The 20,789-nt window shown below is 40.5% G+C and overlaps 1 protein-coding gene across 3 annotated transcripts in view; it reads right to left on the reverse strand.

The window, feature by feature from the left end:
* The window catches only part of SLC25A13 (solute carrier family 25 member 13), a 203,628-nt gene that overhangs the window by 152,046 nt on the left and 30,793 nt on the right, over positions 1-20,789 (reverse strand). For 2 of the 3 annotated variants that reach the window (XM_036863127.1, XM_036863129.1), the window contains exons 2-3: positions 19,578-19,631; positions 6,430-6,572 (exon numbers count right to left, since the gene is read on the reverse strand). In XM_036863127.1, the coding sequence (XP_036719022.1) occupies positions 6,430-6,572; positions 19,578-19,631 (197 nt within the window). Of the gene's footprint in view, positions 1-6,429; positions 6,573-6,867; positions 6,966-19,577; positions 19,632-20,789 lie in introns of those variants that run through there. The other variant, XM_036863128.1, reaches the window with a different exon arrangement.

Genomic DNA, 20,789 nt, shown 5'->3' on the forward strand with positions numbered 1-20,789 from the left:
AAACTTCATTCCCATTTTAAACAAAAACATAATGACAACCAAACGTAAAAGATATCTCAAAAATTATACACACAAACCCAACAACAAGGGGAGAATACACACTGTCTCGCTAAGGTAAGAGGGTCTGAGTGGGAGGAGCTCTGAGAAACCCACTTCCTCCCCTTCTCTCCCTCCTCCGAGGCGCGGAAATCCCTCCTCACCCAGAGGTCCACCTACAAAAGGCTTCCAGGCCCGGGCACCCTCCAGGAACTTCACAAACTGATTAAACTCATCATTAAATCTATTAAAACAGTGGAATGCAGGGAAATCTAAACACAACAGGCTATTTATTAGAAGGGAGAGTGAGAACTGGTGAAATCAAAGAATATTAACAGCAAGGATCATGTTTAACAGAGGCAGAGCATGCCAATCCCCAGACTCACACGATCCTTCAATGGCTCTCCATTGCTCTTATGACAAAGACCCCCAATCCTTAATATGAAGGACAAGTTCCCACACAGTCTGGCCACGCCCTACCACCAACCCCCGCCCCCCGTGCCCTGCACTTCCCATGCTCCAGGCCTGCCAGCCTCTGCATTTCACAATGTGACTTTGCAGCCACTGTTCCCTCTGTCTACAATGCTGTCCTCTGTCCCCCACCTCTTGTCACCTTCCCAACTCCCATGGCTCAAATGTCACTCAGTGGAAGTCTTTCCTGACCTCCCGGTTGGCATGAAGCCCCCTTTGCTATCTCTCACACCATGTCTCTCCTACATAGCACCCATCACAACATCAGTTCACATTTATTTGTGGTTCTCTGATGAACACCTGTCTGTCCCACTAAATTAGAAGCACCAAGCAGGCAAGCACTCTTTTTCCCACTCAACATGGTATCCTGCACATACAGAACGGTGCCAGGCACAGAGATGAGGTTCTCAAATAGCTGCTGGATGACTGAGTGGACAGGCCTCCACAAGATGCTCCCAGCGTGGAAGGCTGACCAAGCCACAGCCTCATGAGTCATTAAATTAGTGTCAAGAGGTCTCCAGAAAAACAAGGTCCCTTTGCCAACAAGCCCGTAAGTTCATGCAGTGCACAGGTGTTTTAACTTCCATGCTAAAGCTCAGCCCAACCCTAAACAGAGCTGAAGCCTTCCAGAAAGGGCCATGCCCTCAAGGAGACAGTCTACAGCAGGGGTCTCTGCCTGGAAAATGCCTGGTTCTAGCCAAAAGCTACTATTGAAAAAAAATGCTCCCTTTCGGTATTAGGCTGGCTGGTCTCTGTCCCCCCAAAATTCTTTGCAACTACAGGCCTTCTCATTTCCCAAAGAAGATATCTATGTGAGGGTACTCAATTCCTAGGGCTGCTACAATCACTGACCACAAAGTGGGCGGCTCAGCACAGCAGGAATTCGTCCTGTCACAGTTCTGGGGACCAGACATCTGAAATCAAGGTGTCAGCAGAGCCACGCTCCGTCCAAAGGGAGATTCTTTAGGGAAGAATCATTCCTTGCCTCTTCCAGCTTCTGGTGGCCCCAGGTGTTCCCTGGCTCGTGACCCCATCACTCTAATCTCTGTCTCTGTGGTCACAATGCCTCCTGCCCCTGCCAGTGATGTGTCCTAATCTCTTCATCTCAAGATCCTCAATTTAACCACATCTGCAAAGACACTTTTTCCACAAGGTCACATTTCCAAATTCCAGGGATTATGATATCTTGGTATCTTCAGGTGGCCATAATTGAGCCTCCAACAATGAGTAACCTAGAATTTGAACCAGAGCTTCCATCTCCCAGCACTCCTGGGCTTTCATAACATAAGGGGGGCAAAAACTTCTCAGTACATTTACCTAAGTTTAGTCAACAAACTGATGCAAAACAGAGGCCAGATATTGGACTAGACACTGGAGATAGTAAAATATGCAGGACCTGGACCTTGGACTCAAGAAACCACAGCTGGGGGGCCAGTACTTAACTAAAAATGAGTATTTCAAGTTGCCATGACATCTGGGCCAGCACAGCTGTCATTATTTTTAAATCCTAAAGTTGTCAATTTACAGATAGCTTTTTAAATTTTAATAAAGTTATGCACTAAAATCCCTCTGGCCAGTCAAGCTAGGTGATCACACCCCAAGAGAGCCTGACCAGATTAATGGCACGCCCTCCAGCACCTCCTCATTGTTTGTTCAGCGTGTGCGTCGTGCTTTTGTGGGCCATTGTGTGGCTTCTGTCATGCAATTTTTTCAAGGAACAGTAGTTGATTTGGGAGGATGATGTGTGACTTGCGGAAAGGGAAAGGAAGGGGAAATGAGGACATTCACCATTTTACACTGAGAAAAGATGTATGATTATATCTATTTTTGAAGTAAATACTGTGGGGCTGTGTGTCAGGGTTAGGGAAAATAGCACAGGAACATCTGCGTGGGTCTTAAACAGTGGTCCTATGCTACTAGCTCGGTCAGCTTAAATACCGGAGACAAGTTCTTCAATTTCTCAGTCCTTTTGGCAAGAATTATCACAATACATACGGAGAGCTATAAAATATTTCTACCCTTAGACCCAGGAATCCCTCTCTTAGTTCTTTCTAAGGAAGTAATTAAACAGAAGGTAAAAATGTCATATACATGAAGATATTCACTCCAATACCATCTATTATAGAAAAGTAGAAACTGAAATAACTCTATAAGGGCATGATTTCATAAAGTATGGTATATTAATCTGTTAGAAAATGATGAAGTTATTTACACTGTTCATATGAACAGCATATGGAAAAATGAAAAGTCGAAAAGATTATAAAAGAGAATTACAATTAAAATGAATTCAAATTATGAAAAACATTGATGCAGGTTAACAAATTATGGAAGATACTAAAAAATTCAAAATATTTGTGGCAAGCTGAGAAGGTTGTGGGTGATGGTTTTCCCTTTTCCCTGAGCTATGCACTGTCAATACTGCAAAAAAAAAAAAAAGTTAGTCATAGGGCAGAGGATTGAGACCATTCAGTAAAATGCTAAGATTTAAGATAACAAAAAATCAGAAAGAAAATGTCAAGTTAAAGAGGATTGTGAGATTATGAGAGAAGAGGCAGCTCAGAACAGTGGAAAGGCCTAGGACTAGAGCCAGACAAGCCTGGGCATCTTTTGGTAGCAAACTGCTTGATCCCTCAGTTCTCATCTGGGAAATCAGGAAAAGAAAGCCAACGTTTCAGATCTGTTATAAACTCTTGAAAAAACATACATGTTATGTTACTTTATATATGTTAAATGCATGTTACATTGTTGACGTCTAATGAATTTAAGCCTCTATTTCTGAAGACTATATGTAAAAAGAAATAGGAAAAGCATGTGTGTTAATGGGGGTGGGATGGAAAGGAAGCAAAATACATTACAAGATACTACAATTATACAAAATTAATGCATCTAGGAACCAAAATGTTCACGGAAAGAAAGAGGTACAAAATGGAAGAGAAGGAAAACTCCTGTAATGTTAAATTTAAATAGGAAATATCATTATGAACTTTTTAAAAGTATATTTCCCAGCTCTTTCCACTGAAAAGTTACCCTGGTAACAATGAGCCAGTGCCTAGCTCCTTGTTTCCAAGCACCAGTCCCAAACGAAAGGAACCAGGACTTCTTTGAGAAAAGAGTACTTTCCTGGTCAGAAGCAGGACAAATCCAAAGCGAGCCTGGAACATCTTATTTACCAAAAGCAAAGAGCACTCAAAGGCTGAGGGTACAAGCCAGCTTAAAGGGACTCCCAGTGACCTCACTGGGACAATGTGAACAACTCAGAGAACACAGTAATAGATTATAATGCACTGAATTTAAAATAAAGAATTCCATGAGTTTATACTGACATAAAAAATTAAGAGAGAAAGAAAAGGGAGTGGAGGGAAGAAAGCTTTTCTTTACCAAAGAATGGTAGACAATAAATAGAGGACAAATAAAGAGTTAGAAAAATCACTACTTTTCAAACATCAATGTAATAACTGACTCAGAGGGGCTTCCCTGGTGGCGCAGTGGTTGAGAATCTGCCTGTAATGCACGGAACACGGGTTCGAGCCCTGCTCTGGGAAGATCCCACATGCCGTGGAGCAACTGGGCCCGTGAGCCACGACTACTGAGCCTGCGCGTCTGGAGCCTGTGCTCCGCAACAAGAGAGGCCGCGATAGTGAGCGGCCCACGCACCGCAATGAAGAGTGGCCCCCGCTCCCCACAACTAGAGACAGCCCTCACACAGAAACGAAGACCCAACACAGCTAAAAATAAATAAATAAATAAATAAATTTAAAAAAAATAAAAAAATAAAAAAATAACTGACTCAGAAAAGGATCACCATGGATGCCAAAACGACTGGGTGAAAGGCTGCTTGGGAAACAGGATACCCATGGTGTCAGCAATGCTGGGACGCGGTACCTCCCGAGGAGATACAATAGGTAGTAGAATCTCTCCTAACCTGCACCCCAAAATCTATCATGAATCCAAGTCATGAGGAAACAATCAGACAAGTCCAGAATGCGGGACCTTCAACGAAATAACTGGGCCTGGGTTTTAAGTCAATTTCATGAAAGAACAATAAAAGGCAAGGCTCTGTTCTAGATTAAAAGATATAGAACAACTAAATGTAATACAAGAACTTTGATTAGATCCTGGATTTAAGACACAAAAGGCAATACGCCATTTGAGGTGGGGAGTGAGGGGAGAGATCTGGTACATTTTTAAATAGACTGGATATTATATATTTCACATCATTGTGAATCCTCCTAAGTATGATAATGGTAAGAAGAATGTTCTTATTCTTAGAAGATAAACACTGAAGTATCCTGATGCCTGCAATTTATAGTTAAATGGTCCAGCCAAAAGAGGAAATGTGTGTGCATGTGTAGAAAGTGTATGTGTTAAAAAAAAAAAAAAAAAAAAAAAAAAAGGCACACCAGTGTTAAAAATGTTAAGTCAATCTAGATGAAAGGTATCTATTGGGCATTCACTGAATTCTTTCAATTTCCTGTAGCTTAAAGAATTTAACTATCAAATAAGAAAAAAACGATCTTAAACATTGAGTCTGATAATTCATATTGCATGTGAGCTTGGTCACACTTCTTCTGAATCTTGTAAGCACAGAGGATGTGTAAGCAACCAAATTTTCCTCAAAAAAAAAAAAAAAATGTTTGCTAGAATAAATCTATGTTCTGTCTAGCTTTAGCCTGAATGGACTACTGTGAAATATACCTCTGCCTCACCCTGCACCTCCCCAGAGAGGTCCTGTGAGGGAAGGAAGACCTGCTCATATATGACATTTTCCTATCAAGCAAAGAATCCCACCTTGGGGAGGTAGAAAACAGAAGTAACCCAAGTAACTGCTACTGGAACAAACAGAGACAGTATAATCCAGCAATCTGCCAGCATATTACAAGACGTATAACTGCCAATTTCCTCCCCCACTCCCTTCCCATCTGCAAGACTTTCACTTTAGAGGAGGTTACCTCCATGCATGATGGAACAACAGGTGCATAAGCAAGAAAAGGAAGGTGCTGGTAAAACTGAGAGCATTCGCACTGCAGCACTGGAGTTTACTTTGGTTGCATCTCAAACCCATGCATGTGGGAAAATCAGACACAGGACCGACAGAGAACGTTCAGAGCTAAAGAACACCACCCCAGAATGGCAGGTGGCTAATCTATCAAAGGGGGTGCTGGCACATGGCAAGGCCAGACGGCTGGATCTTCTACAGTTTATACAGAGAAGGCTACTTCTTATATATTATACTTGGTTATTAGGGGACACTGGCGGTCATATTACCAATATTTCGGAGCCCAAAATTCTGCACTTAATGGTAAAAGCCAACTGCATTCTTATACAACTTAGGAATGACTCATTTTTTAAAATGTAAACAGAAAAGACTGGTAAGGGAAAAAAAAATCCAAAGGCATTTTGCAAAGTGTCCTATTTAATTTTAGATGGTCCAGTGTCTCTCTTCCAGCTTGGGCAGAATGCCCTTCTTGGGGATTTGGAATCATTATTCTGTCTGTTAGATTTAGAACATTTAATCATATGTGACATTTAAAAGTTACTTGAGCAGAGAGAAAGACTGTAGAAAAGTTATGTTCACAGAGCTATGTTTTACATTTACTCACAATTTTTACAGTGGCCTTCAAAAGTACCAATGTACTACATACCCTTGAGTACATCTTCACACCATTCAACTACAAGAGTCGTGAAACTATAAATAGTTGTTTAAACTATGTCAAGAAATACACATATAGAATCCCCAACTGTGATAAGAACACTAAAGGAAATGTTAAGGGTATTATTTCTAAAATAACGTATTAATTGTAATAGGGAGAGAAAATGCTCTTAAGAGATGGGAAGGTAAACACTGACTTCCTAATCATTAAAGCAATAGAAAGCTGTTTCAAACAGAAAACAATTAAACGAGATAATTAAGAATAAACATACCCATCTTTGGTCTGATCCACCACACCACTTAAAAGTTCCACAGTCTTTGGATTAGGCTGGCTTCCTCCAAAAATATTCAAATATCGAATGACGAAGTCATTGGGAGACATGAAAAATTCACCATTTTTTTCAATGTTTGCATACTGTTTAAAAAAAGAGAGAAAATATATTTTGTTCTCAAAAGTATATAACCAATATGTGAAAAAGCTGAGAATATTCAATGGATAAAACATCAGACATGACAATATACTCTTCGTAAGGACAGTTATTTCCCATCGCTCCAAATAAAAAGCAAAAGCCCATTAAGTTTGCCGAGTTTTATTTTTATACCAGCGGTTCTCAGCTGCAGGCAGCTTAGCCTGACTGTCCAGCTTACAAACACCAATGTCCCCAGTAGCCAAGCACAATGCACAAGGACTAGCCTTCTCTGTACGTTACCTGACTTTCTGGGGTGGAGTTCTCTAGCTCTGAGCTGCCTCTGTTTTCACGTTTCCCCACAGGGGACATCTGGCAGTGTCTGGTGACAATTCTGATTGTCATAACTTGGGGGGAGAGGCAGAAGCAGAAACTGGCATCTACTTGGTACAGGCCAGGGATGCCGCTAAATACCCACAATGCACAGGACGACCCTCCACCCCAATAACAGAGACACCCAGCCAACCGTCGACAGCGCTGAGCTTGAGAAACCCAGGTTTACAGAAATTTGGAAGGACAAATTTTGTCTTGTTCTTTAGCAAGAACACGTAGCTTTAAAAAAAAAAAAAAAAAAGTAGAATTCTGAAATCATGAATGAAAACAATCCAATTCTTTTGCCCCCTTTCCTGTTTCAAAGGCAACAATGTTAAAAAAAAAAAAAAAAAAAAAAGGATGACAAACAGGATAAGCTGGAGAGCAACCTGTTCACAGCAGGGCTGCTGTGAGATTTTATGGAAGCAGGTAGGAAATGCTGCTGTGGTTAGTGTCCTCTCCATCTAGAGCAGAAATGGTCAACAAGAATAAGGTGGCGGGATTTCCCTGGCGGTCCAGTGGTTAAGACTCCACACTTCCACTGCAGGGGGCACAGGTTCAATCCCCGGTCAGGGAAGTTCCACGTGCTGCACAGTGTGGCCAAAAAAAAAAAGAATAAGGTGGCACGTGATGCTTTTTCACAGCGTTCCCCCAGGTCTTGCCTGCAAGACGTTCCAGTTCACATAAGTGGAACCTGCTCATTTCTGTTCTGTGGAGGACCGGGGGCTGTGGGAAGTGCTGAGAAACAACATGGGCATCACACATATTCCTATGGGGCAGGAGAGGGCCTCTTGATCCTTGGGATCAAACAGTGATTTGCGGGGTGGAGAGATGAGGACCATGAACTATAAGAAGAGAGCTAGTTGGGTGACAGGAGCCACAGTGATGGGAGAGCACAGTGAACAGAGGCGCAATGATAGCATCTCTGTTCCCTCTGTAACTGCAGTTAATCCCAATTAAAACTGTTTTAAAAAGTCACTTGTCGAGGCTTCCTTGGTGGTGCAGTGGTTAAGAATCCGCCTGCCAATGCAGGGGACACGGGTTCGATCCCTGGTCCGGGAAGACCCCACATGCAACGGAGCAACTAAGCCCGTGCGCCACAACTACTGAGCCTGAGCTCTAGAGCCTGAGAGCCACAATTACTGAGCCCATGTGCCACAACTGCTGAAGCCCACGTGCCTAGAGCCCATGCTCCACAAGAAGAGAAGCCACCGCAATGAGAAGCCCGCGCGCCACAACTAGAGAAAACCCACGCACAGCAACGAAGACCCAACGCAGCCAAAAATAAGCAAATAAAAAAAATTAATTAATTAAAAAAAAAAGTCACTTGTCATTTCTACATTTCAGTCATTCCAATGTGGGATAAGGTCTTGGTTAGATACTCAGTTACGGGCTTTAGAGTCTGTCGGGCCTGGGCTGCAGAGAGCTCTGCTTCTGCCTCTGCATCTAACCACCTGTAGGGCCTCAGGTAAGTAACTAAAGCTTTCTGGGCCTCCGGCTCCTCACCTGTAAAATGGGGATAACAACACTACCTGCTCTTAAGGTTGATAACTAGAAATAAATGAACAATCATGTAACACACTTAGCACAATGCCCTATACACAACAGGTATTTTATAAATGTTCTAGATTATTGGTTTTTGTTTAACATTTTTTAGCACAGTACAAAAGAAAAGCTCAAAGATGGCCCACTAATCTTACTATTCTTCAGTTAGCAATGAATTTGGCTTTTTGCAAACGTAGAAGGATTATACTTTGATTTTCCCAACTGAGGCAAAACAAGACTGAAATATAAAGGAAATGTCACTGGTAACTACAGCAATCCTATGATTTAGAATTATACCTATGTTCGCTTATAGTAGTGAATAATTCATTTATTTAAAAACACAGTTTAACTCTTCTCCCATCAGTAGACATTATTAGATTATTACTGGATTATCTCCAGTTCCGGGTATTTTTTTAAAAAGCTAAGGTAACCAGCTTTGTGTGTAACATTTGTCCAAATTCCTGGCAACTTTCAAAGGCTAGACTCTGGGAAGAGAAATTGTTGAGTCAAAGGAGAGCATCTTTAAGGCTCTTGATACTTATTAACACACTGCTCTCCAGAAAGATTGTATCAATTACAGTCTCACCAACAGTGTGAGAACATAGCCTTTTCCCCCTCTGTCTATCATACTTGTTGTAATTATTCGAGTTTAATATTTTTATATAATTGAGTCTGTAGATTTTTATCTCCTTTGCAATTTCCTCCATTACTTCTAAGTTTAGAAACTAGTTCTTCCTCATCTCAAGACTAAATATTCACCCATGTTTTCTCTTAGCTTTTCTTGAATAGGTTTATCTTTTACCTTTAAGCTTCAGTACATTATTGGTACTTTGTTTTTCTATGTGGTCTGAAGAAAGGATCCTCCACCTTGAGTCTTTTCTGCTTACTCTCTTGGTTGTCCTAGGATCATACATCAAATCATTCTCTCTTCCCCCATTTAGGATGTAATGTTTACCACATACTAAATTATCATATGGTCACCAGGGAAAGGCTTGGCAAACAAGTCCATCTTCAGTACCACTTCTGATCAGTCGTCAATGGCTTCCTAAGGTCAAGATGTACTCTGACCAAACTCCATGGGAGAATGCCAGGATGGAATGACAGCTCCTGTCATCACTGAAGCAGGAAATGTTTCAGGTCTGTCCTAGGCATTGACCTGTCTACTCTTGCAAGATTACATGCATCTTAATTGCTATAACTAGAGGGAAAGCTCTGCCAGGACAGGACTTTTTTCCTTTCTCACTGCTATCTCCTCAAGTTCCAGACTGTTGCCTGGCAGATAGTGAAACACGTTCAATAAATATCTGCCGAATGAATGTGAACTTACTTACAAAACAGAAATAGAGTCATGGATGTAGAAAACAAACTTATGATTACCAAGTGGGGAACGGGGGGAGGGATAAATTGGGAGACTGGGATTGACATATACACACTATTATATATAAAACAGATGACTAATAAGGACCTACTGTATAGCACAGGGAACTCTACTCAGTACTCTGCAATAACCCACATGGGAAAAGAATCTTAAAAAAGAGTGGATATATGTATATGTATAACTGATTCACTTTGCTGTACACCTGCAACTAACACAACATTGTAAATCAACTATACTCCAATAAAAATAAAACAAAACATTGCATTACTTTTCTCTTGCAAGTCTTCTTGGCCATAATCACTCTTTGATTTTCCCCAAATGATCTTTAGAATCACTGTCAAGCTACCGACCCCTAAAAAAATTCCACCGAAAACGGAAAATAAAACTACAGTGCAATACCACTACTCATACACAAGATAATTAAAAAGAAATAACCAATGTTTGCAAAATGTGAAGCAAATGCAACTGGTGAAGCACTTTAGAAAACTGCTTGGCAATATCTACTATAACTGAACATACACGTAAGCAGAGACCCAGCAATTTCACACCAAAAAACAAAAACAAAAACCCCATGCTTTAGCATTTTAATGTCCACAGCAATATTATTTTGATAAGTATGTTATTTGTCATTTTGTTACCTGTTTTCTGGTTGTTTTGTATTATAGTTGTTCTCTGTTCTTTTCTTCTTCTTTTAGTCTTGTCCCTTGTTGTTCGATGATTTTCTTTAGTGATATATTTCTGTTCCCTTCTCTCTAGTTTTTGTGTATCTACTGTAGGTTTTTTGATTTGTGGTTACCATGGAGTTCATATATGTTGACCTATATCTACTTGTTTTCAACTGATTAAGTCATCTAAGTTCAAACACATTCTAAAAGATCTACATTTTCTATTCCTCCCTGCCACATTTTGTTTTTTGAAGTCATATTTTACATCTTCATGTCTATCTCTTAACTGTTTATTGTAGTTTAGTGAATTTTACAATTTTTGGCTTCTAGCCTTTATACTAGCTTATTTAAGTGGCTGATCTACAGCCTTTACTATATACTTGCCTTTACCAGTGGGATTTTTCCCTTCCTATAATTTCTTACTGGAGTTTTTTCTTTTTCACTTAAAGGAGACCCTTTAATGCTTCTTGTAAGGTCAGCTTAGTATTGATGAACTCTTTTCGTTTTTGCTTGTCCGAGCAGCTCTTTATTTCTCCTTCAATTTTGAATGATAATCTTGCTGGGTAGAGTATCCCAGGTTGTAAGTTCTTCCCTTTCGGCACTTTAAATATATCATGCCACTCTCTTCTGGCCTACAAAGTTTCTGCAGAAAAATCAGCTGACAGCCTTATGGCGGTTCCCTTGTATGTGACTTTGTTTTTCTCTTGCTGCATTTAAACTTCTCTATCTTTACCTTTTGCCATTTTAAGTATATGTCTTGGTGTGGGTCTCTTTGGGTTCATCTTGTTTGGAACCCTCTGTGCTTCCTGTACCTGGATATCTGGGAAGTTTTCAGCCTTAATTTCATCAAATACCCTCTCTACTCCTTTCTCTTTTCTCTTTCTGGGACCCCTAAAATGCAAATGTTAGTACACCTGATGTTGTCCCAGAAGTTCCTTAAACTATCCTCACTTTTTACAATGTTTAACTTTTTGCTCTTCTTATTGGGCAATTTCCATTACTCTATCTTCCAGATCACTTATATGTTCTATATCACCTCATCTCTTGTTAATTCCCTCCAGTGTATTTTTTTTTCATTTCAGTTATTGTATTCTCCAGTGCTGGCTGGTTCTTTTTTTATATTTTCTAGTTCTTTATTAAAATTCTCACTGTGTTCATCTATTCTTTTCCCCAGTTCAGTTAAGATTCTTAGTACTAATGCTTTGAACTCTTTATCAAGTAAATTACTTATCTCTGTTTCATTAGTCTTTTTTTCCAGGGTTTTTTTTCCTTGTTCTTTCATTTGAAAGAACATTTCAACATTTTCCTCTGTCTTCTCATTTTGTTTAACTTTCTCTGTCTCTATGAAATTAGGTGAAACAATTACCTCTCCTGGCCTTGAAGGCGTGTCCTTGGAGCATCCATATGCGGTCTGCACGTGCCCAGAGGCTTTGGTGGGAGAGAGAGATTTGATGTGAGCATGGGCTGCGTCTTCTCCAGGGTGTACTGGCAGCTACCGCCTTGGTAGGTGGGGGAGCTGGAGTTGGAGAGGCTAGAGCCAGAGCCATGAGCAAGCCAGGGCTTCTCTGCTCAGTGGCCATCACAGCTCTATTGGGGGTGGGAGCTGTGTTTCTCTTGGGTATGACAGCAGTCTCTGCCTTGGTTTGGGACATGGTCAGGGCCTGAGGGCTTTAGGGCTGCATTTCTGTGCGGGTTTCACTTTTTCCCCCATGTGTGTACCTTGGTTAGAGGCTGGATTGGGGCCAGAGGGGTTGGATCGGGGCCACAGCGCTAAGCTGGTCCCACCCCACAGCAGCACTATTTTGAACAGTGAAGAAATGGAAAATAACTCAAATGTCAACAGCAGAAAGTTTAAATGAACTGTGGTATATTCACACAATGGAATAAACTAATACCAACTACACACGACAACATGGATGAATCTTACAAATAAAGCAAGAGTGAAAGAAACTAGACACAAGAATACATATTGTATTATTCTATTTATATAAAGTTGAAAACCAGGCAAACTAATATATGGTGACAGAAGTCAGACAACTAGTTACTCTTGGAAGGAGCGGGTATTAACTAGAAAGGGCATCAGAGGGCTTCGGAGGTGCTGGGCACACGGGTGTACTCACTTTGCGAACATTCATGGAGCTGTACGTTTATGATCTGTGCACTTCATTTAACCCTCAATAAATAGTTTACATTGGGCTTCCCTGGTGGCACAGTGGTTGAGAATCTGCCTGCCAATGCAGGGGACACGGGTTCGAGCCCTGGTCTGGGAAGATCCCACATGCCGCAGAGCAACTAGGCCCGTGAGCCACAACTACTGAGCCTGCGCGTCTGGAGCCTGTGCTCCGCAACAAGAGAGGCCGCGATAGTGAGAGGCCTGCGCACCGCGATGAAGAGTGGCCCCCGCTTGCCGCAACTAGAGAAAGCCCTCGCACAGAAACGAAGACCCAACACAGCCAAAAATAAATTAATTAAAATAAATTTTAAAAAATACCTTGGCTAGTTTAACAAACCACAGTACCAATTACCTGGCAATTCATATCTTTAAAAAAAAATAGTTTACATTTAAAAATCTCAGATATTTTATCTGCCTCATTTTTTTAGAGGTGATAAATCATCTCCTAAATGTAAGAACATGTTAATTTGGACACAAAGAACACAGTTTTCTGCAGTTTTAAAAACCAGCTCAGCACCAAGGCTGGGGTGGTCTGCCTGTGATTAAAGTAAACATGTCAAAGGTTTTCCTTAGACTGATGGACAGAGGGTCCCTGTCTGGGGAGTGGACTATACCTTACAGCTACCACATCTTTGAAATGTCATTTAATCCTTCTTTGGTAATACATTTTACAAATGACCTGAAGCTTCTCTCCCTTACAATTTTTGGAAGTTTTAATATGATTAAACATATATACTTATAAAATGGGAAGGCTTTTAGGATTCCTTGCACAACCTAGTAAAATACTAATTGTGATGGTTAATTTTATGTGTCAACTTGGCCAACAGGTGCCCAGATTAATCACTGTTTCTGGGTGTGTCTGTGAAGGTGTTTCTGGATGAGACTGGCATTTCAATCTGTGGCCTCAGTAAAGTGGATTTTCCTCCCCAATACGGATGGGCTTCATCCAATCCGTTGGGGACCGAATAGAATAAAAGGTGGAGGAAAGAAAAATTCACACCTTCTTTCCTTCCCCATTGCTTGAGCTGGGACCTATCTTCTCTGGCCCTCAGGCTGGGATTTACATCATCAGCTCCCCTGGTTCTCAGGCCTTCAGACTGGGACTGAATTACCACACAGGTTTTCCTGGGTCTCCAGCCTGCAGACAGTATATCATGGGACTTCTCAGCCTCTACAATGGATGGTGTGAGCCAATTCCTCATAATAAATCTCATTAGATAGATAAATAGCTAGAGCTAGAGATGGAGATATCTCCTACTGGTTGTTTCTCTGGAGAGCCCTGACTAATAAACCAGCTGTCAACATGAAGACTAATAAACCAGCTGTCAACATGAAGACCACCACACCCAATGAATACAGTAGCAAAGGAAAGGAATGTGTCACTACACTGTATGCTCAGAGGCCAGGGGGCCTAACTGGCCTGTTCACCACTGGTGGAACAAAATAGTCTATCAACTGTGAACACACCAGAACTATAATCATCCAGCCACCCGTTTTTGCCACAAATCATTCACATCTGAGGGCTGAAGGGCAAATCCTCCTTGACTGTTTTCCAGCCACTGAGAAATGCTGTGCACACCTCATCACTACGTCTGACCATTCTTCACCCTGATTCCCTGTTATAGGGGTGGAATAAAGTATAATTAAGAATTCCCATATGGATCAAGTATTTTATGTTATTAAGGAATTACTATTAATTTTATTAAGTGCACAGTGATATATATTATGGCCATGAGGGAAACTGTTATTATTTGGAGCTGTATGCCAACGTATTTCGGCTGAATCATGGTGACAGCTAACTTACACTGAAATATGTCATTAAATATATATATGTGAAACTATATGACAAATATTAATTTAAATTAAGTGGTGGTTATGTGGGTGTTTACTGTACTACTCTATTTTCTGTATATTTGTAAATTATAACAAAAAATTTTAAATACAATTATCACAAAGTTAATACAGAAAAATATATTACTGTTGATAAAAATTTAAAAGAAGATACAATTTTTCAACTAACAAGTTGGCAGAAAGGTTTTTTATTGCTGCTGCTGTATTTTTTTCAATAATCTGAGTTGACGTCGTAATGTGGAGAAATGAAAACTTCCATACTGCCAAAAACGTGTACTGACACAATCTTCTTGAAAGGCAGTGTGCCAAGAACCAAAAGCCTTAAAGTGTTGTAAACCCACTCTTTAATCCAAAGATGCCACTTCTATGAATTTATCTTAAGAAAATGCTAGCTATATGCAAAAATGTAGTTTTAAGGGTATTCATTACAGTGTTGTTATAATAGCAGAGCAGAGAAGACAACTAAACATCCAATAATAGGGAGTGGCTAGATAAATTATGGTAAAACAGCCATATACAGTAATACGATAGCAATAAAAATAATGCAGAAATGCTTTCAATTATCGGAAAAGGTATTCATAGCATCTTAGGTGAGGGAAAAAATGGATACAAAACAGTATTTTTCCTCCTGTTAAGGAAAATAATTATATTCATACACAGAGACAAAGAAACAGGGAGAGGGAAATGGATACATGTATATATAAACATATAGACATAAATATAGATGGGTCACAAGTTACATTTCTTTACACACAACTGCCTTTTAAATTTTCAAAAAATAGGAACTGTTTTACCATAAGAAAAAAGTTTTTCAAAGAAGGAATTATTTTTTCCAATTTTGCCTACAAACATTTTTTAAAGTATATATTATGCTTCTGTTGACAAAGAATACAAGATCAGTCATTTCAATCAAATGGTCCTTCAAAATGTCTTTAACTTGCCCATTCTCCATTCTCCCTGCTACCAAAACCCTCATCAAGTTATTAGGGTCTCACATCAGAATTACATCCATAGCTGCCTAACCCATGGTCTTGCTGCACCAATCAAACCTCAGACCCACACTCCATGTCTCTGGATAACTCAGAAAACCTTCAGTGGCTTCCTATTGCTTAGCAGAAATAGCAAACTCCCAATTCTCTTTCTAATTTTGTCACCCACACCCTGTAATACTTGGCAGACTCCTTGGCACAGAGTTGAATTTAAATAAACATTTGAAGAATGAGCAGGAATCCTTCAATCTGGAGGCTGTTTGCTCCCAAACCCACCTCCAGGCCTTCCCTCCAATGTAGTCCTGTTTCCCAGAAGCCTCAGCTGCCCTCCTCAGTGCCTTCCAGCTCCCACGCGATCCCGGGGCTCCTCAAGTTCCCTCTCCAAGGAGCTTTCTCTGACCTCTCCCCCGCCACAGGGACTGCTCCCTCCTCCCATTTCCTGTGGCATTTGCTTTAACCACACAAGTGACCCTTGACTGTGCTGACTTAAGATTTTTTTTTACCTTCTGCATGCCTGTAAATCTGGTCTCCTTTTTCTGCACATCCCACTCACTGCAAATTTCCATGGGGTTTCATTTAAACTGTAAGCACTCAAATACACACCTGTTTAACATGAAGCAGCACGGAAAGTGTTAGGCAGAGGAAAACCCCATGTCAACGTTTAGGTTAGAAACAAAAGTGACTACACCTAGACCTCAACTTCTACATCCAGACAAAACATTACCCGCCACATATCACTAGAAAAGCCTGCATAAAGACATTCAAACACCTTAGGCTGGGGATGCTTTATGCCAAGTTCCACCTTGCCTACCATTCTAGTACCATTGCCTAAGACCCTATGTTGCAGGCCACTGCCACATCTGGCGCTCTTGGAGCTCTTTGCTTTGCTCATGCTATTTCCTTTGCCTGGAACGGTCTTCCTTTGCTCCACAACCCTCCTCCAGCTTCTCCATCTGATAAATACCAGCTCAAATATCACCACCTGCCGCAACTTTTAATGACCCTCTCTAGGAAGATGTAGTTAGCCCCACATCATCTCCCTGCTAATTAATGCTATATAACGCAGATCAACCATATTATTTTTTTACACTTCAACACACACACAGTGAGAGGGTTAAGGGCAGGAGCCATGATTTAGGCATCTTTATATCCCCAACACCTGACCTGACACTGTACTTAACATACAGTAAGCGGCTTCAAAAAATGAAGTGGAATTGATTTTAACTCTTTTCAAAATACTAAAATAAGCCAGAATTGGGCCCATTTTAGCCCTCCAGGACCCCTCTCTCCTTATCTGTTTTGGTTCTGCTAGCTCTCTCTGTTCTTCACAGCTGCCACTCCCCTGTTACCAGCACATCTGGTCCAAAGGGTGCAGTGAAGCTTCTCTCCACCTCCCCTAAGCTACAGAAGAATCATCTAACTAGTTTAGCAGAGAGAAGGCTGGGATATTTATAAATAAGGAAAGCCAGGAAAGAGTCATAGAAAGTCAGCAAAGCAGTCAGGTTTACAGCATGCTCACTGCTGATCCAAGCTTAACTGAAAAGCCCAGCCCCAGCAGAGACACGCCTGGTCCAGCCCCCAGGCGCCTCGCTCCCTATTCTTCCCCCATAACAGCGTCTGCGGCAGAGAGTAAACAAGAGATCCTCAGCATGCGGAGCCAAGGTGGATTTGTGTTGGTACCACACTACCCAAGCCTGATGAGATCACCCGAACCTCTGCCAGATCCACAATCCCTTCCAGAAACTGCTGACCACTGTTTTCTTCGGGGACAGTTGCCCCACATCATCCTCTCGGACTCTAAGTCATACGGAACTCTCACTCAAAAGCCACGTAGTCCCAGCCACGCCAAGGGAAGACAGCACTCCCCTATCTGGTCCCAAAGATTCCAGCCCAGCCTTCAGGCCCACTGACACAGAAGCCCCACAGGTGGCTCTCCAGAACTCTGTATGGACTGCCACCCTCCTTGGGCCTACCTGACCAACCTCATTTGTCTCCAGTAAAGAAAGACGTGCCTGCTACTGAGATGTGGCAGCTGGAAAAGATACGTTGTTCCAAAGCAGAATCTTAACCCAGCCTCACCAGCCACCACGTGCCATCAAAAGGTGGGCACGGCTTTTACATGGAGCCTTTGCACTGGATCACATCAAAAGCAGTAAGTATCCAAGATGCACCACCTACTGAGACACTCTAAGTTGTTCCCATTTCCTGTGAGAAGGATGCCCACAGCTATTGCTGGTTTAGAAAACGGAAGTACACAGATCCTGAGTTCAAGGAATGATTATGACTTGGCCAGCTAGAGTTAACAAGTTTTATGCATCTCTCTAGGTTCTTTAGCAACCCACTCACGTGCTCTTCTGCAAGTGGTCTTCCAGAATTACATCATAAGAGTAGACCTTAAATACACACCTTTAAAATGTCTATGGTTCACTCATACACACCTCAGCCCAATCATGGGGGGCCCAACGTGCACAGCAACAAACACTAGTCTAGGTGAGAAAGAAATGTGTTTCTGTTTTCTGGACTTTCACTATCCAGAATTCTTTTCCACCTTAGAATCTCTACACTCTATTGACCTTTCTGGGCAAAAAACAAATTTATAAAGAATTCTGCTTTCTTATACATAATACAATCCACCTTACAAATTTTTTTTCTCATATTTTGCTCATATTTTTAACCATTTTCTCTTGGAGTCTGTCTCTTTTTTTGAATTATTTAATTTCAAGCATTTACTGAATCAATATCTTATGCATATCACGTGCATATCTAATGCATATCACTTTCAAATAAGTTTTTCATTGAATCTTTACAAATTTTTATGACATTATGAAAATGTTCATATATCAATATATACAAAGTAGACTGAATAGTATAATAAACCCAATATTCCATTTCCCAATTGCAAAAATTATCCTCATACTGCCCACTTACTTCTCCTACACCTCACCAAAACTGGGTTATTTAAAAGCAAATCTCAGATATCATAATCTCATCTGTAAATACTTCAGTGTACATCTCTAAAAGAAAAAGACTCTATAGTTCCCATATTCGGAATACCATTACCTGGCCTAAAAAATCAATTAGTAACAATTCTTTAATATCAAATAATCCTATCAGTATTCAAATTCCTTGATTCCTCAATTTTTTAATAGTGACACAGTTTGATGAGGAAAGTGATGCTCACAGAATTAATAACTTCCTAAGCCATATATGTGATACATAGCAGTATAATAAGTTTCTCACTTGAAGGCTTGATCCTCTTTATATATGGCACAGCTACCTTTTCACCATGTTTAGAAAAGGTCCACATATATTTTTTTTTAAATTTTCTTTACAAAAGCGGCTTTTTCTTTCTTTTTTTCGTACTTCATTGCCAGTTAAATAACCTTAAAAGTGGTCCAGTGTTTGGGACCTGAGGTAGGCTTTTATTAGAGTATTAATCACTCAGTGCCTAATATCACAAAGTAGGTGCAAGCATAAGAAACTACGGAAATAAACTTGTGTGGTGTCTGTTGGGATGTAGTATCTACTGTGACTCATACTGGGACCTCCTCAAGGGCACCACAGTTGAAGTCAAATGATATGATGAAGATGATGATGATGACAGCAATAACAATCTCTAAGGAGAGACCAGGCTAGTCCCCTTTGGATGAAAGAAGGATTACTAAAATGTTTACAAAGAGCTTGAAACTTCTTAGGAGGAAAAGCATTAGTATCATCAAACTGCACAAGTCAATCCTGGAAAGGTAAATGGGTTGTGAGACTACATCCCCCGGCAACTCTGTTTCAATACCTAATACCATGTGAGACAAAAGAAAGTAAAATATAAACCATGCGGCCATCACAAACAGTCGCGTACAAGGATCTGTCTGATACATTTTAAAAAATAGATATAACTGTAAAGGATCTCTTTTATAAGTCTTAAGACACTTCGGGGGATTTTTTAAAAATATAACAATGAAATTAAGAGCTGCTCAAAAATAATCTTCAAAGTTACAGAACACAAATCAAACAAAAAACAAAACAGATTCCTTTATACTGACCTTCAAAAATATTGTTCTAAGTTCGGCTGGATCTGCTCTCTTGGTTAAAGCCACCTATAAATAAATATAAAAATGTTTATATTATTAGAACAAAGCTGAGAAATCAAGCTAGCAGACTGAAAGAAAATAAACTCCAGGTTAGAAATCAGTGGATTTCATTTTTACACTTAAGGCACTAAATTTCCCCAGTGCATAAACTACTCTCTGGATTTTAAATTAGACTCCTTATGTGGCTTCTAGAATGATAACATTCCGTGCAAGAAACCAGTAAAGCTCCTAATATGTAGTGTTTAATATATACCATTTTTTTCCCAAAATGAATAAGAAAAAAAGAAAAGTTGAAACAGATTTGTAACCACCTGGCATTTTAAACTACACTCCAGAGTGACCCACACCTTTCATGGGCGAATATTAAAGTACAACTTGTTCGTTAACTATGCAAGAGAACACAGTTCTTAGAGAAGTTAGTGAGTAAGGCAAACAATATTAACAGAAGGGAATTACTTCCCACAGTTCCACAATGGACAGGTGTGAATGCCCAGCTATCTGGTCACGCCAAGCAGTCTCCTCCTCTCTCCGACTTTTAAGAAACCAGAAGTCTCCAATTATACAGCATTGAGAAATATAACCATTGTTTTGTAATAACTTTAAGTGGGGTATAATCTATAAAAAATATTGAATAACAACGTTGTACACCTGAAACTAATAATGTAAATCAACTATACTTCAACGAAAAAAAAATCCTGTCTCCATTTGTATGACTACTATTTACCACATTCTAGAATACAAGGGGCTATGGTTACCTTTCAGAGCAAAGTTTGACAGATTAGCTCAGAATAGGTGTTGTGCTTAATTCTCCAGCCCACAAAGTCCAAAAACATCATTGGGGAAAAAGAAGACAAACTTGAACATGACTGCCCCAGGCCAACACAAAAGAGTCCTTATGTGGAACCAAACAGTAGGCTTATTCAGCGTCCCATCACCCCATCCTGCTGGCAAAAACCGTCAGGAGACTGAATTCTCACCAAGCACAGCGTCACCCCATGATACAGCCAAGGAGGGGTTCCTGGAACCACCCCCCAATACTGGAGCCATGTCGCTTATCCATGAGGAGGTTTATGCAAATTGTTCTAAATCCTTTCTGTGTGTTTGCAAAGGCTCTTCTGAGATCTTTGGACAATGGGTTCTCTGTCTCGAAATATGTAACTGCCT

Source organism: Balaenoptera musculus, chromosome 9, assembly GCF_009873245.2.
Source record: "Balaenoptera musculus isolate JJ_BM4_2016_0621 chromosome 9, mBalMus1.pri.v3, whole genome shotgun sequence".
In the NCBI taxonomy this organism is placed as follows: Eukaryota; Metazoa; Chordata; class Mammalia; order Artiodactyla; family Balaenopteridae; genus Balaenoptera; species Balaenoptera musculus.